The following is an 18,330-nucleotide window of genomic DNA, read 5'->3' on the forward strand; positions in this document are numbered from 1 at the left end:
GATTGTGATGAGTTGTATGAGCCCCCAATAAAATGACTTAAAAAAAATAAACCCCAAATCCATGTGCAGACTCCCCCACATAGATTAAGCCTCCATTGAGTTCCTTCCGATCACCAGCTGGGCATGAGAACAATCTTGCCCCCAGGCAGAGTGCACTGGAAGCTGGAGTATCTCCACTCCTCTCAGACCATTCCAGGGAGGGGCATTCTCTCTTAGGGGCTTGCTTGGGTGTGTCCTGGATGGGCGGTAAGGGGGATCACATAGTCATAAGTCATGCCCTGTCTTGATCGAAAGGCCCTGACCAATTTTGTAAGCTCTTCTAACATAATATATGTGTCCCAATCAGGGTTCCATTCCAGTTTTGGAATTCCACTGTAAACGGTGATATTGATCTGTCACCGATCATGAATTCATGATCGTCTTCCTTTGTGTTCCATGACTTATTTAAGCAGCTGTGTGCTTGGACCATTTTGGTCTCATGTTATCAGTCTCCCTCATTCAGATGCTGTGTCTTTGTCCGTTTCTTGTCTTTGTCCCATGTCAGACTTGAGAAATGTTCTCCTCTGCCCCTGTCTAAAACTTTGAGGGCTGAGCAGAAAGTGGTCACTAAACAGAGTGCTTGGGGAGAGAGGAGTTTAGAAGATCAAAGGCATAAATATGACATGAACAGTTAAAACTTTGTCAGTAGATTTCCACCCCCTACCCCTCAAAGGATGTGGGCTGAGCCTGATCAGGTTACAAAAAGTTTCTGTTTGTATTGTTTTCTTCATGTTTTGTTTGTTCATATTAGAGTGCATCTCAGAGGTGTTATGTCCATGTCTTGAAGCTGTTATATGCTTTTCTGTTTTTTCGTATATAAAACCCAGAATTGATGAACCTACAGGGACGGCAAGAAGAATAAAGGGTTCAGGGGGAGGGGGTTACAGTGATGGGGGTGGGGTAAAAGAAAGACTATGTCATGGAGTCCATGTAGAGAAAGAATGTTTGGAAACCATGGTAGCAATGTATGTTCTACATGACGTGATTGAAATATGGAATGATAAATGTACTAAATCCCAACTAATAAAAGAAAATAAAAACAAATAAATAAACAACAACAAAGAAATTTTCTCCTTAAACTCTATTTGATATTAGGGTCGGGTCACCTTAATACCCTAAAACAATAGCTCAGCCATGTTCTACTTGGACAAGAGAGAGAAATGATGTGCTACACTGGGAGCTGAAATAGAGCTTCTGTCATGCTCTCACGGTCCTGATCTTGAGGCCAGAGAAAAGGATGTAAAGCATATTTTAGATCTTTATCAATTTCGCAGAGACTCTAAAGAGCAAAACCATGGAAACTAGCATTGTTCCTTGCTTTTATCAAAATGTCTTTTCCTTATATCTCAAAGCCGACTCTATTGACCCAGGCCTATCTTTTCAGACAACAAATGAATGCAAAACAGCATCTCATTTAGACCTGGGCCTCAGCAGGCAAGTTTTAATTAGTTGGCATTGCTCACAAAAGACTGAAAGAAAACATGTGATACACATCTGAAGGCATGCTAATATACATCAGTCTTTATTTTTAAATTGCATGACTTAATATACATCAGTCTTTATTTTTAAATTGCATGACTTACCCCTCCATCCCTTACACACGCCCACACACAAACTGGGATATCCCTGTAGGACCGACTCGGGTGTGCTATCAAACAGACGACTTAGAAGCATCTCCATGGAGCTATTTTCCTGTAACATAAAAATCTCTTCGCTAAAAAAAAAAAAAAACAAAGTCCATAGGCCAACTAAAGACTTCCTTTTTAATGGATTGAAATCAAATTTTTCCAAACCAGTGCTTGGCAGGAGACTGTCCCAGGTGATGGTAAGAGAGGCAGCCTGACAGAAAATGTCCTGTGAGTCTTAGGTAAGTCTAAGAAATAACTGCATGCCATATCCCCCTCTTGGAGGGTCATTGGACACCAGGAAAGCAATGGTTCTTGAGAGGGCCAAAGGGAAGACACTCATTGAATCTAGAGGACATGTGTCCCCTAACTCATGCAGCACTGTCTTTGTGGCACAGCGTACATCTACATATAACCCCCTCCCAGGGGGACAGAAAACAGAAAAGTGGGTGCAGGGAGACACCAGTCAATGTAAGACATGAAAAAATAATAATTTATAAATTATCAAGGGTTCATGAAGGAAGGAGGGAGGGGGGGGAAATGAGAAGTTGATACCAAGGGCTCAAGTAGAAAGAAAATGTTTTGAAAATGATGATGCAACCAATGTACAAATGTGCTTGACACAATGGATGGATGGATGGATTGTGATAAGAGCTGTAAGAGCCCCCAATAAAATGGTTTGAAAAAAGAAAAGAAAAAGAGTAATTTTCCAAACAAAAGTTTGGGAAACTCTGCTCTGAATGGTTCTCCAAATATAGATGAGGACCAGAGAATTATTAAATATATCTTTGCAAAAGGACGGATTTCCACACGAGACATTCCATCATGTGTATATTCAGTGGAATAAAACATGTAGTTATTGGGTACACACTGGCGCATTTTAGTTTGCTTTTTCTCTCAGAGTTGTCAATGCTTTTCTAGCCTTACCATTATAGAGGAGTCCTTGGGTGGTACAAACTGTGAACACATTCAACTGCTAACCCAAAGATCGGAGGTGGGCATCCACACAGAGGCACCTCAGAAATAAGGCCTTGTGGTCTGTTTCATAAAACCAGCCACTGAAAACCCTATGGAGTGCAGTCCTACCCTACGGAGCACAGTTCTACCCTATGGAGCGCAGTCCTACCCTATGGAGCGCAGTCCTACCCTATGGAGCACAGTCCTACCCTATGGAGCACAGTCCTACCCTATGGAGCGCAGTCCTACCCTGACACGTCTGGAGTAGGTATGAGTCACAATTGGCTGGCCTGTAATTGGTGGAACTGACACCATTCAAGAAACAAACTAAATGCTATTGTCCCTGTGATCTGTGAAGTCTACTCCTTTTCTTTTTTAAAATACTTTTACTGGGGGCTCTTACATCTCTTATCACAATCCATACATTCCTCCAACGTGCCAAGCACATTTGCACATAGGCGGCCATCATCACTTTCAAAGCATTCTCTTCCCACTTGAGCCCCTGATATCAGCTCCCGATTTCTTCCCCCTCCCTCCCCCACCCACCCTCCCTCACAAACCCTTGATAAGTTATCAATTATTTTTTCCATAAGTCTACTCCTTTTACGCTATAGCAGAAGTCTGCCTCTGAACTGACTGCTGTCTCAACTGCTATCTAATGCCCATGTGGGATCCGCCCATTAAGCAGCAGGTGTTCTAGAACACCGATCATCTCTCTGTTGAAAGCTTATCTCTGAAGGGGGAGCTTCCCAGCCCTATTATGACCTGGAATCAGTTTTCTTTGCTGCCACCGTCTTTTGATGGTCACCCTTGACATAGAGTTGAATTTGAGCGGGTAAACTTGGAAGGAATCCTTCCTCCTAAGGATTCTCAACCTGAAGTCTGTGCGTGGAATTCTATGGGGACCAGTAAACTTGGGGGATGGGGGAATGGACATGTTTACTGTCACAACTTTACTGACAATTAACTGCCATTGAGCTTTCCCTCTGGTCATGAATGTAGACAGTAAGCACGGGAGTATTAGGAGTATTTTCAACACCTGTGACTCTGTCACCAGTGGAAATCATAACTTGTTCATATCACATTGCAGTTGTTAAGAGCATTTCAAGCTATCATGAACAGTTTAAACTTAAAAATTGTAGTTGTTTTTAGATCCATGACTGGATTTTGTTCTCTAGTGTGGCTCAAAAGCTTCTCTGTTTCCATGTCACACTTGATTTTAAAATATTTTGATATCTGCATTTTAATGTCACTTCTTTCATAATCTGAAGGCACCCTGGTGACTCAATTGGAGCATTGGGCTGCCAGCTGCAAAGTCAGCAGTTCAAGCGTCTCAGAAACCCGATGAGGGTCCTGCTCTGTCCTATGTGAATGCCAGGTGTCAGAATTGATGACAACAGTGGAACTGAGTGAGTTCCTTTATCATCCTATGTATTTTATTTCAGGATTTGAAAGATTATTTTGACAAAGGGTTCAAACTCGTCACTAGGTTGGCCAAGAGGTTCACGAGGAAAAAGATGAAGGACTCCTAATTCAGTTCCTAAAGCAACGCTTGATTCCCTGCCCACGCCCTTCACACGTAGCATGCCTTCCTACGGAGATGCTTTTCTTTACATTCCACCAAAACCCTCTTCTGGCTAATTCCTCTTCATCTTTGATGCCCAGCCACCAACTTCTCTGGGAAGTCTTTCATGATGTCAAAGTCTGGAAGGGCCCCCTTCTATAGCAGATGGCCTGGGTCCCTAAAAGCTCCATAGAAACTATTGGGTCAAAAGTGCCCAACGAGGAACATCATACTGTTATAATGTGTTCCATAGACCCATTGGGAGAACTATGCAAGTCATGTTAAGCACTTTTCCTAGTGGCAAGTTGCTCTATCTGGTTTCCCACCAGCCGAAGGGACACCACCTTCTCCAAGACAGACATGCCCCCCGCCCCACATCTCTGGACTTGAATTCCAGTTGAGGTTCTCTGGGCACCCTTGTAGGAGGGTCTTGATTTAGGGTGACTGTAGACCAGTATTCTATGGCAGAAACTGGTTGGGCTTCTCCCTCTACCCACACCATAAGAAACTGACTTTAGGAGCTGAAACGAGACCTCCTCAGTCAAGGTGGTCCTGGAGATAAGGAGGCGATCTATGGATTGGGAGCCTGATTAGGCAGGCGAACCACCTCGTGGCTTGGGAGACTGGATTGAAGATTAAATGAACTGAAAACAGATGCCTTTGTCTTGGTCTTTATTAGAAGAGGTCCCCTTCTATACGACCTTGAATGCCCTATGCACCTACAACATGAACTGTGATTTTTTTGGGGTTTTTTTTTTTTCCCCATTACTTGTGATTTCTTACCAGTCCATCTCCATCAGGACAAGGGCCCACTCCGTGTTGCCCACTCTGCATCCCTTTGCATCAACTGTATCAAACACATTTGTCCATAGGTTTCCATCACTGTTTTCAAAACATTTTCTTCCTGCTAGAGCCCTTGGTATCAACTCCTCTTTTTTCCCTCCCTCCCTCCCCCACGCTCCCACCCACCTGAACCCCTGATAAATTACAAATTACTATTATTTTCTTACGCTATCTGCCGTCTCCTTTCCCCCATGTTTCTGTTGTTCGGTCCCCTGGGGGGTGGAGGGTTTATGTGCTGATCTTTGTAGTTGGTTCCCCATTCCTCCCCCTTCCCTCCCCACCTTCCCCCTACCCTCATGGTATTGCTGCCCCCATTACTGTTCCTGAGGGGTTAATCTGTCAGAGATTCTGCATGTTGAGAGCTCTTAACTGTACCAGTGTACATGCTCCAGTCTTGCCTGATTTGTAAGGAGGAATGTTAGCCCACTCTACAGGTTTGTCACATCAGTGAATGAATTATAATGCTTCCTCTCTCTTAGCTGAGTACTTCTCTACCCAATAGTGGTCAAAGAGCTTCCACCAAAGATTGACACCAACCTGAATTTCTGGTTTTCCATCAACGTACACAGTGCTGTTGTTGACCATTTCCACGATGGCAACTCCAAGATTGCATCGAATCCCAAAGGAAATGCAGAATCCCAGCCCACTCATGATGGCTATGATGTAACGCTTGGGGACCCCACAGCAGTGGCAGTCACAGAATGGGGGGCTTGGCCTGGATGCCTGCACTGGCCTTCCTTCTTCATTCAGCTCTATACTGTCCTCTTCCTCATTGGTCCCATCGATTTTTCTGCATTGAAAGAATGAACAGAGGAGGAAAGCCAGGCGTTAGGAGATTAAAAAAAAAATGAGTGACAGCTTCTCATCATGGCAGACCCTAGAGATAAAGTGCTCAGGCCTACCTCAAGAAGCTACAGAACACAAGGATGGCCATCTCAAGGAGTTAAGGGATGAACTTACCAAGCAATCTGAAAATGATCTGAAAGCCTTACAAAGTGTTGGGCAGATTGCGGGTGAAGTGCTTAAGCGATTCACTGAATAAATATGAGGTTAAAGCGACAAATGGACCAAGATATGTGGAGGGTTGTCGTCGGCAGCTTGACAAAAGTAAGCTGAAGCCAGGAACCAGGGTTGCTTTGGCGATGGCCACATTAACTGCCATGAGGTGTTGGCCAAGAGGAGGGACCCACGGGCTGACATGTCTCACTGAGGACCTTGGGAATGTTTCTTACTCGGAGGTTGGAGGGATATCAGAGCAGATCCAGAAATCAAGAGAGGTAACAGAACTATTTCTTACAAACCCAGAATTGTCCCAGCGTATAGGAATAATACCTCCAAAAGGCAGTTTGTTATACGAACCACCGGGTACATGAAAAACACTCGGCACGAGCCATGACTAGTCAGTTGGACTGCAATTTCATAAAGGTGGTTAGCTAGTTCTCCTGCAGACAATCACATTGGTGAAAGCGCTCGTTTGATCAGAAAAATGCTTAATTATGTCAGGGACCATCCGCCAGGCATCGTTAATATGGATGAAGTAGATGCTGTTGGGGGTCATAGGTTTTCTGAGGGTTCTTCAGCTGATAGAGAGATTCAGAGACCCTAAACAAAAGGATAGATTTGATATTCTGCATTGAGTTAAAGTGATCATGGCTATGAACAGGCCAGGTACTCTGGACCCTGCTTGGTTGCATCCAGGAAGATTAGACAGAAAAATACCTATTGATTTACCGAAGGAGCAAGCAAGATTAGATGTGTTGAAAATACATGCAGATCCCATTACAAAGCAGGATGAAATAGATTATGAAGCAATTGTGAAGCTTTCCAATGGCTTTAATGGAGCACACCTGAGAAATGTTTGCACTTAAATAGGTATGTTTGAAATTCGTGCTGACCATGATTTTGTAGTACAGGAAGACGTCAGGAAAGCGGTCTGAAAAGTAGTTGCTTCCATGAAGATTTAGACTCTAAATTGGACTACAAACCTGTGTCATTAGCTGTAAAGTTTGTGCTGGGTTCATGACAGACAATAGCCTAATGCAAAAATACAGTTAGAGAAAACAATGTATTTATTGGCAATGATTTCACTATAGGTGTATGAATAAAAGCATGCATGAATATACATCATGAAATTGGTAATTGAGTAATTCTACTTTTGAGAGTGGTACAAAAGAAATTTGTATGTTTGTTACAGTTGCATTTCTTGCAGCAGAAATTAAAAGGAGTGTTGACGTTTTTTGTATTTGTTGTGTGAGCATTTTATAAACCATTGAAAATGGCTTTAGAAAGTAGTACAAGAAAGCATTTCCTATAACTTATTTACTATCATTTGTTTCTTCATCCCCAAAATTTGAATAATATTTTTATTCTGTTCTCCTAAAACAAAGAAAAAATGTATCAAGAAATAGAAGGAAAACCCAAAGTAAGATGTAGCTTGCATCTTTAAAAGGAAATCATAATGGTTAAAATTATTGAATTTTTGAATATTGTGCTGTCCTTTGATAAGCATTGAGTGTTTAAATCTATAACAATGGGTTATTTTCATGCCCATTGTATAGTTATTGAAACTAAGTCATTTGAGGTAAATTCAACTTCAGCATCTCTCCTTAATAAAAAATTTACTGTTTCCTGTGGAAAAGGTAGTGATTGGACATTTACATGGCATGAACCATCTATATATCTATGTATGACCTTAATTTTGGGGTCCCTGGCTGTTTTCTAAAAAGTATCTTTTTATAATGACAAAAAAAGAAAAAGGGAAGGGAAGTACATTTGGCTTAACCCTTCGGTGAATCCCCTCTGACCATGGACCAGGATGTGAAGTCTCACTATCATGCAGAATGCATCGGAAAGTGGATAATTGCAGATGCACTTAGGTTAAACTTTTAACACTGTATCATTTGATCTTCCTTATGATCCCATTTTATATTCTCTGTTTTTTTTAATATTTTATTCTTTCTTTTCAAGTAGGTTAGCTATTTTCCTTTGTTATTCCTGTTAGTTGGGGTTTGTTTGTTATTTTAATGCTTTTCTGTAAATGAAATCCAGGATAAGTACATCTTTACAGACATAACTGTACTCATGGTTCCTTGGGGATATAGCACGGTTGGTTGGGAAGAAATAGAGAGCTAATAACAATGAGTATTAGAATGAAGAAAAGATTCTAAAGTTGATTATATTGACGACTGTACAACTCATCTTGATGAGGTTTAGATGATATGTGAATTATATACCAATACAATTGTTTTCCATTAACCCATTAGAAGATTCTTTTGTTTCTCTCTTTCAGTCCTATTAAAATGCCAGGTGCAGGTGCTATTGTTGTGTACTAAGCCATGGCACCTACTCATTGCGACTTTATGTTACAAAGCATTTTTTTGGTTCTGGGCCATTCTCTCATCTTCCAGCACCTATCAGACAGTGTCTGGTCGCTACCCCTACAGATTTTCTTTGGCTAATTTTCAGAAGTAGCTCACCAGGCCCTTTTTCCCAATCTGTCTTAGTCTAGGATTTCTGCTGAAAACAGTCCACCATGGTTGACCCTAACAATGTTTGAAATTCTAATAGTTTAGCTGTGACTATCATAGCAACACACCAGTCACCAAAGTCAAGAGACTAACAAATAGGTGGAGGCAGGGGCCACATTTCCTATCCCAACATATATCAAGTTGGTTGTGTATCTTTCTTCTGAAGAATTGGTCACTTAGAACTTATTATGTAGATCCCAAAGTGTTGCTACCATCCCCTAGGGACGCTGGAATGATTTCAGGGGTGGGGGTACAAAAGCAGACACCTACACTTTATTCTGGATACTAATGTTTTTCACTGCCAGAGCAATGTTGAGTAATTTTTTCTTTTTCCAAAAGGGGATGGTAGGTCAAATTAGTTAGTGAACTTATGATCTCGATGACAGGACTTTTCACTGACTCAACTCAACTGGCTCAAATAATGGTATGTACATTAGAGTGAATATACCATCTATTTTTTTTACAGCAAACTGAACTGAGTGGTTATTATCATCTTAGATATTGTAACTCTTTTTGAAGAAGGTGCTATGCCTGATTATGGTTCAAATTTTTGAAAAATAAGCAATTTTGACAAAATTTTATAAACATTAGATTCAATAATGAACACTGGTTAACACAATGTTTAAATTGAAAGAGAAATTACTTGGCATTAAACATCATCCTGGCTGTTTTTTATGCCTCTAGTTACACTATGTTTAAGGTACATGTGGAGAGAAATAAATATACTCGGCTCCAGTTCAGGTCTTAGGTGTTTGCTGTGTGTCTCCTGTGTGTGTCAGGAGTGCTTACATTGAGCTCTATAGTATATCAAACAGTGAGACTTGTTCTCAGCCCTCCTCCAGCTCCCAGTTTGTTTGTAAACCACTTAAAAAATCATTTGCTTGGGGGCTCTTACCACTCTTATCACAATCCATACATCCATCCATTGTGTCAAGCACATTAGTACATATGTTGTCATCATCCTTTTCAAAATATTTTCTTTCTACTTGAACCCTTGGTATCAGCTCCTCATTTCCCTCCTCCCCCTCTCATGAACCCTTGATAATTTATATATATTTTTTCATGTCTTATACTTATTGCTGTCTCCCTTCACCCATTTTTCTGTTGTTTGTCTCCCTGGTAATGGGGTTATATGTAGATCATTGTGATCAGTACCCACTTATCCCCCCAACTTCCCCCTTTCCCTCCTGTTATCACTACGCTCATTGTTGGTCCTGAGGGGTTTATCTGTCCTGGATTCCATGTATTTCCAGCTCTTATTTGTAGCAGTGTACATGCTCTGGTCTAGCCAGATTTGTAAGGCAGAATTGAGGTCATGATATTTGGGGGGAGGAAGCATTAAAGAACTAGAAGAAAGTTGTATGTTTCATTGGTGCATACTGCACCCTGACTGGCTCATCTCTTCCTTGTGAACTTTCTGTAAGGGGATGTCCAATTGTCTACAGATGAGCTTGGGTATCCACTCTGTATTCCCCCTCATTCACATTGATATGATTTTTTGTTCTGGGTCTTTGATGTCTTATACCAGATCCTATTGACACCTCATGATCACACAGACTGGTGTGCTTCTTCCATATGAGTTTTGTTGCATCTCAGCTAGATGGCTGCTTGTTTATCTTCAAGCCTTTAAGACCGCAGATGCTATATCTTTTGATAGCCGGGCACCATTGGCTTTCTTCACCGCATTTGCTTATGCACCCATTTTGTCTTCAGTGACCATGTCAGGAATGTGAGTGTCACAGAATGCAGGGTTATTAGAACAATGTTCTTGTGTTCAGGGAGTATTTGAGTAGAGGCCAAATGTCCATCTTCTACTTTAATACTTAACATATAAATATATTTATATTGATCTATTTCAGCTCCCAGTCTTCGTAGGCCATAAGGAGAAAAAAAGAGGACTTGCCAATGGATTATTACACGTTGTTATAATTTCTGGAAAATGCAGACTTTGTTGAAATTAAAGTGAGAGCAATGGTAAATCAAGGGAAAGAGCTTTTGATTTCAACTTGTAGGCTTAGATTAGAAGCTTAATAAATCCATAAGAACAGTAAATCAGTGCGATGGGAACTCTAACAATTTACCATTGCCTATCTACATTTACACCACCCTTTCTAAATACTGTTGTAGAAGCACGGAGGTTGTCTAAAGGAGAGTGCCTACGCATCTCTCCTAGGTAAACTTCTTTCTCTGGGCAAAACAAGGATCCAGGAATTAATGAAATGTCCATAGAAATGTTTCAGAAAGCTGGAGAAGCACTGGAAGCGTTCACTCATCTATGCCAGAAAATTTGGAAGACCTGGCCAACTGACAGGAAGAGATCCAAATGTGTGCCCACTCCAAAGAAAGGTACCCAACAGAATACTCAAACTATAAGATGATATCATTGTTATTGCACACAAGTAAACCTTTGCTTAAGATCGTCCAACAATGGTTGCAGCAACACATTGACAGGGAACTTCCAGAAGTTCTGGCTGGATTCAAAAAAGGACATGGAACAAAGGATATCATTACTTCTGTCAGATGGATCGTGGCTCAAAGCAGAGAATACCAGAAAGATGCCCGCTTGTGTTTCATTGAATAGACAGATACATTAGACTGTGGGGGCCATACTAAACTGTGGATAACCTTGAGAAGAATGGCAATTGCAGAACACTCCATTGTGCTCATTTGGAATTTGTACATGGATCAAGAGGCGGTTGTGCAAACAGAACAAAAGGATACTTTATTGTTTAAAATCAGTAAAGGTGTTTGTCAGGGTTGTATCTTTTCACCATACTTGTTCAATCTCTATGCAGAGCAAACCATCAGAAAAACTGGATTATATTAAGAAGAGTGTGGCATCAGGATCGGAGGAAGCCTTATTAACAACTTGCAACATGCAGATGACACAACCTTGCTTACTGAAACTGAGAAGGACTGGAAGCACTTGCTGATGAAGAGCAAAGATTATAGCTTTCAGTATGGATTACTGCTCAATGTAAAAAAAAAATCCTCAAAATTGGACCAATAAGTAATATCATGGTAAATGGAGAAAAGATTGAAGTTGTCAAGGATTTCATCTTGTTTGGATCCACAATCGTGGCTCATTGAAGGAGAGATCAAAAGATGTATTGCCTGACGTAAATCTGCTGCACAGACCTCCTTAGTGTATTGATGTCTCTTTGAGGACTAAGGTGTGCCTGACCCGAGCCATGGTATTCTCCATTGCATCACATGCATGTAAAAGTTGGACACTGAGTAAGGAAGACCGTAGAATAATTGGTACATGTGAATTGTGGTGCTGGAGAAAAATATTGCAAGTACCATAGACTGGTAAAAGGATAAACAGTTCTGTGTTGAAAGAAGTACAACCAGAGTGCTCGTAGAGGCAAGGATGGCAAGACTTTGTCATACATACTTTGGACATATTTTCAGGAGAGACCAGTCCCTGAAGAAGGACATCATGTTTGGTTAGGCAGAAAGGTGGCAAAATTGAGGAAGACCCTTGTGGCATTTACATAATCGCCTGTCAAATTGTAAAGGGGTGGAATCTAGCCTGTTGTGATAGGGAGGTTTATTGTGCCAACCTGGCCACTAAGAACATGTGGGACTAATAAAGTTGCAGTTTGATTGGAGGGCAAAGAGATAAATGGCTTGGCGAGCCCTGCCTCTCTCTCTTGCTTTCTGTTGGTCGGACCAGCATACCTTCGCTAGTTCTCTGCCTCAACTTGTGAGCTACACTGCACATGGGACACCCAACCCGTGGATTGTGTCCCTAGAGCTTGAGGTTCCTTTGAGACCTGTTTTGCCACACTATTGCTGTATACATCGCTTGAGCTTGCTGTTTGCTGCCTGTGGCCAGTCTGCCTGCATTGCTCTATGAAAGACTCAGCTGTCTGCTTCCTTGACCTTGGACTCAGCAGCCCTCGTGAGTTGAAGGACTTCTAGCATTGTAACTGTTCCACGAAAATGAGTTGAACTGAGACCTCTCAGGGCTCAGTTTATGTATGTATGTATGTATGTATGTATGTATGTATGTATATGGCTCAGTTTATGTATGTATGTATGTATATATATATGTGTGTGTGTGTGTGTGTATATATATATATATATATATATATATATAGAGAGAGAGAGAGAGAGAGAGAGAGAGAGAGAGAGAGATCCCTCCCTACCTAACATACCTGTCAATCAGGTCGCGGCTTGATGACCTCATTTGGAGGCGATAAGTAAATAGCTCACTGCAGGGCAGATACACTTGCCATTAGCAGCCTGACACCTACAAGGAGTGCCACAAGTGCTCCTTCCCATAAAGCCTTGGAAGCCCTATGGAGCAGCTCTATTCTGTGACATGGGGTCTTCCACGGATGCATACTCTGTTTCATGGAGGCATAATCAACATGCTCACTGCGTTGTTCTAATGATCAAGTAAGATAAGCATACGAAAGTATAATGCAATTATAATTAAGTGCTTTTTTTACATCCTGTCTCTACCTAAGGTAATATTAGTAATGCTGTTATAACAATTGAGTCTCTGGGGGCCACAAATGGTTGATACCTTTGGCTTCTCACTAGACGAGTGGTGTTTAGAGTCTACCTGGAGGCACCTTGCAGGAGATGGCTGATGTTCTACTGGAGGGGGGAAAACCTTGCCAGTGGAAATTTTATGCAACACAGTTCTACTCTGACACACATAGAAGCACCTTGAGTTGTAGCAAAGGGTTTATTATTATAATAATGTGCCAACACTAGAGCATAATCCAATCACATATGGCTTGGATGGCAGGAATTCATGGAGACCAGGATGAGCTGGACAGTATAAATGGCACACTCATCCAAATGGCTCTCCAAGCTAGCACACCCAGGTCCTGTGTAGCAGAGGTTGAATGCTGCTCTTAAAATATGCTAGCTTCAAGATTTTGGCCAAGTGACTTCACCACTTCCAAGCTGCAGTATCCTCATCTCCAAAAGGGAGCTAATAAAAACAGCTATTTCATGGGTTTGCTTGATGCCTAAGTGATTGGACACATGCAAGTAATTTAGTGCCTGCTAAATCAAAAAGGGTTATATTAATAAATGGTAAGTACATTTTGGTAAGTAATTAATAAAATTAATAACAATTTTATTATTGTTATTAATAAAATTATGCCAATTGATCATCTTACCATCTCCCTATATGCAGGCAGATGCATTAAATGAATCGTCATAAATAAAGACTGGTACTTTTCAGTCCTGCCAAGACTCAGCTCTCCTAGCTTGAGGAGCTTCATTGAAAACAGCCGTTGTTGCTGGGCTCTGAATCCACCAGGACTTGTAGTAGAGGCCATTACTCACAAGCTGCTTCCAGATTGAGAGCTCATAAAACTCACTGTCATTGGTCGTTTCTGACTCATAGTGACCCTAAAGAACAGAGTAGAACTGCCCCCTCTGAGTTTCTAAGTCTGTAAATCTTTCTGGGAGTAGAAAGCTTCATCTGTCTTCTCCAGTGTGACTGCTAATTTCAAACTACTGACATTGTGGTTCACAGCCCAATATGTAGCCCACTCTGCCACCAGGGCTCCTTCAGGGTTTCTGGCAGTCAAAAGAACTAGGAGAGACCTGCAGAAAGAATAGGCATGGCCAAGACCCTGATTTGGACTTTTAGAATCCAGTACTATGAAAAAACAAATCTCTGTCTTTAAAGCCCCTTGCTTGTGGAATTCCTATTATGGCAACAGTAAGTAACAGAGACAGTAAGTATACATCTGAAAGAGCCAGTTATCTCAGATTGTTTTCCACACAATCTTGTCATTGTTTTTCCTACTGGAAAAATCAAGGAAATTGTAGTACTTTATCTAACTTCTCTATTCTAGGTACTTGGTGAGGCTCTTTATAGATTGCTAATTTCTTTAATCTTCACAATCATTTAGAGAAGTAAGATTTATCCTCATTGTGGTTGTTACATAATTCCATGTCAACTTGATAAATAGGTCTAGGGATGGAGTCTAGCCTGTCAATCAGGTCACAGCCTGATGATGTCTCCTTGTGGATGTGACCTAATCATGAGCATTCTGGGAACTTCCTCTCTTCCTCCCTGGAGGCAGGATGCACTCTCTCTCTGCTACACATTCCTGTTGAAAAGCCATATGGAGCCACACTGATGGCAGCCAGAGTCCTGGTGATGCTTCCACCGCTATTGGATCCACAAGACTTTTCACCCACCAGCTTGTGATCTTCCTGCATTCATCATCATTACATGTGCTGTGTGAGTCTAAAGAGGAATTCATAGACTAGCATTGGACTTAGGGGCTAATATATGACTTATACACTTGATCTGGGCTGGGATGTTTTCACAATATATAATTACTCTTTGATATACAGCTCTTTCATTTATATATATATAAGCACTTTATATATATATGAATTGGTTCCTCTAGTCAACCTGGCCTAACACACTCATTTTACAGTTCCAGGGACTCAGACTCATAACAGTTCAGAAACATGGCAGTTCAGAGATGCGCCCTTGGATCACGCAGCAGCCGTGGTGAAGACACAATGCACCCGATTCAATGTCAAGCCTGCTCCTACCAGGCATCTCTGCCATTTAGCAGCCCTTAAAATTCTCCAATGCCATGGAAATGAATAAGGCGTAGATTATGTGTTAGGCTGCTACCCATAAAGGCAGCAGGTCAAACCCACCAGCTGTTCTGGAGAAGACTGAGGCTTTCTGCTCCCATAAAGGTTACAGCCTCAGACCCCCAAGGGAGCAGTTCTACTCTACCTTGTAGGGTCCCTATGAGTCAGAACTGACCGACTTGCAGTGAGTTTTTGATGGGAATTTATGAGAAAGCAAATATTGAGAGGTTCACCTAAATGCATTTGATTTTTAAGGTCGTAGAGAAGCATATTGAAGAAGGATTAAGAAGATGCTCTCGAGTTAGACACTTTTGGGTTCAAATCCCAACTCTGACATTTATTGGCTAAGTTACTTCACCTCTCTAAGCCTCAGTTCTCTTACTTGTGATAAAGGACTAGAACTATTGTGAACATGACATGAGATAAAGTTAATAAAGCATTTGGTATAATTCCTGGAATTTGATGAATAATTTATGTTATTGTTAGATGTGGTCAAGTAGGCCCTGACCCATAGCAACTTCGAGCACAACAAAATGAAACACTGCCCAGTCCTGAGCTATCTTAACCATCAGTCAGTCCTCTGTTGGAGGCCATTGTTGTAGCCAATGTGTCAATCCTCCTCATTGCGGGTGTTCCTCTTTTTCTCTTACCTTCTACCAAAACAACACCCAAACAGTCAATAAGTGGTACACGCTAAACAAAGGAGAGACTTAAAAATCTGACCCCAGAGCTAGGTTTGGGCTTGAAAGAAGATCTCATTAGTGTGATTTGAAGTAAACTAGATCCAAAAGGGTTGCAAGAAAATGCACCTGGTCAACTTCTACCCAGTCCATGCTCACAGAACACCTAGACTTTTTTTTAAGTTAACATGTCTCTTCTCCAGTAGACAGCAAACCCCATAAAGCCAGGAACCAAGGATCCCGAGCTTCCAGCAGTTTCACAATTCTTGAGATGTCACTCTAGGTTGGTTTTGCTTTCTTCCGAATAACGTCACCCCTTCCTCCTCTCTCCTCATTTATCTGAGAGTCGGCGGTAGTTGCTTTATCAGAGAATGACAAGATGGAAAGGGGCACACTTAGTCTCTATTTTTTTAAATTTCTTATCTCAAAAGCCTGAGTAAGAGATGACAAATTGATGGCACAAAGGCACATCTGTCCCATAGATATAAGTATGATTTGTCTGTACTGTCTGATGTGTGTATGTGTTTTCGTTTTTATTTTTATTGAGATCCATTGCCAGAATTTTAAAATATCAGAAACTTGCTCAAAATAAAATAAATTTCTGGCTTGTTTTGGGAGATGTGACGATCTGGCTTCGTTATGCCCACTTTCTCTCATAGCTACACGTCCTCTCAAGCTTCCTACAGTCAGCATCATTCCCTACTGCTCCCAAGCATTTCACATTACCTTTGCTCTATTTCCCGCATAATTACAAGAGACACATATGTTCTGTTCCCATATCTCTTATCAAACATAGAAAAATTCAAATTAGACCAAGAGCAACCATATATAGTAGACAAGCATCACTTGTGGCTGGTCCCTCTTGGTAATATAAGCAGTGCCTTACCAATCCAGAGAAAACAACTTTTCCCAGGTTCCTTTTAAGCTATCTTGCAAGTGTGTGACAAAGAAGCATTCATATGAGATTCACATGAAATTGAGAAATAGAAGGAAGCAACAAGTCCAGAAGAAGGTCATCCACAGAGCCCAGAAATCAATGAACAATTTCTTTAACATCACACACAAGTCAAATTTTGCTGCAGATAGTGCCAAAGCTGTTGCAGCAGTCCATCAACAGGACACTGTGGAAGCCAGACTCCAGAGGACGTGGTACGAGGGATGTCACTGCTGACATCAGACAGATCTTGGATGAAGGCAGAAAATAAAAGAAAGATACTTGAAAAGGCCGTAGATAGTGCCTGAGGCAGGGAGAAGGTTATTTATCTTGGTAAACCAAACATTGGTTTCACTGACTATGCAAAGGCATTTGACTGTGTGGCTCATAACGAATTAAGGACACTATTGTGCAGAATGGGACTTCCAGAGCACTTAATTATGCTCATGCAGAACCTGTACATAGACCAAGAGACGGTTATGTTAACATAGCAAGGGGATAAAGAGTGTTTTAAAATCAGGTAAAGTGTGAATCATTGTTTGTATAAATAGTGGCCAGTCACTTAAGAGTTTAATCTGTACAAGTCAACAATTCATGTATTTCAGTTAGTAGTCAGCCCATATTTGTAGAAAGGAGGCTCAGAAGTAGTTCATATTCACGTGAAATAAATGACAATATGTGCTGATGGTCTTGTTGTCTCTTATAATGTAGTCCTATTTGCCAATCTAGGCTCCCACATAATATCTCCTCAGTCCAAACCATTCAATTTATGGCTAAGGAGGTACCTCAGTGAGACCATAAGAATTGGCTCCACTGTCTCCATGACATACTATACCACTCTGAGCCAAAAGCCTGCCAAATCTGAGAGTGCCTCTTAAGGATGAAGGTGAGGTACCAGTCTGGAGATGCATCTCGACGAGGATAGAGAGTTATACTTCAGGATGTAGCATATTCTATGAGTTCCTAGCTATTTATATAGTGCTATGTCTAATGGTCAACCCATATACATGTGACAGTTGGACATTGAATAAAGAAAACTGAGGAAGAATCTATGCCTTTGAGTTGTGGTGTTGGTGGAAAGTATTGACAGCGCCATAGACTGCCAAAAGAACAGACCATCTGTCTTGGAAGAAGTACAACCAGAATGCTCCTTAGAGGCAAGAACAGTGAGACTTTGTCTCACATACTCCGGGCATGCTGCCAGGAGAAACACATCCCTGAGAAGAACAGCATGCTTGGTAGAGTCGCTGGGCAGTGAAAAAGAGGAAAACCTGCAACACAATGCATTGACACAGGGGCTGCATGAACGGGGTCCAACATCGGAACTACTGTGAGGGTGGTCAGTGTTTCATTCTGTTGTACATTTTGTTCTGTTTATAGAGTCACTATGAGTCAGAATAGCACCTAAAAAAATGACTCCAATATATAGAATACATGGGTCTGAAAAGCAACAAAAACCAACATATGAACTGGAACAATCAGTAACATCATGATAAACAGAAAAAAGATTGAAGCTGTCAAGAATTTCATCTTGAGATCAAATGCAGGGATGCACATGGTAGACAAC

General features: G+C 41.3%; 1 protein-coding gene and 1 pseudogene across 2 annotated transcripts in view; one reads left to right on the plus strand and one right to left on the minus strand.

The window, feature by feature from the left end:
- The window catches only part of SLC17A8 (solute carrier family 17 member 8), a 60,206-nt gene that overhangs the window by 32,041 nt on the left and 9,835 nt on the right, over positions 1-18,330 (minus strand). For both annotated transcript variants that reach the window (XM_045291996.1, XM_045291995.1), the window contains exon 2: positions 5,562-5,818. In XM_045291996.1, coding sequence (XP_045147931.1) covers positions 5,562-5,818 — 257 coding nt within the window. The remainder of the gene's footprint in view (positions 1-5,561; positions 5,819-18,330) is intronic.
- LOC105978386 lies at positions 5,893-7,051 on the plus strand (annotated as a pseudogene).

This window comes from Echinops telfairi, unplaced genomic scaffold (assembly GCF_000313985.2).
Source record: "Echinops telfairi isolate 266 unplaced genomic scaffold, ASM31398v2 ScPeMD7_2;HRSCAF=8, whole genome shotgun sequence".
Taxonomy (NCBI): Eukaryota; Metazoa; Chordata; class Mammalia; order Afrosoricida; family Tenrecidae; genus Echinops; species Echinops telfairi.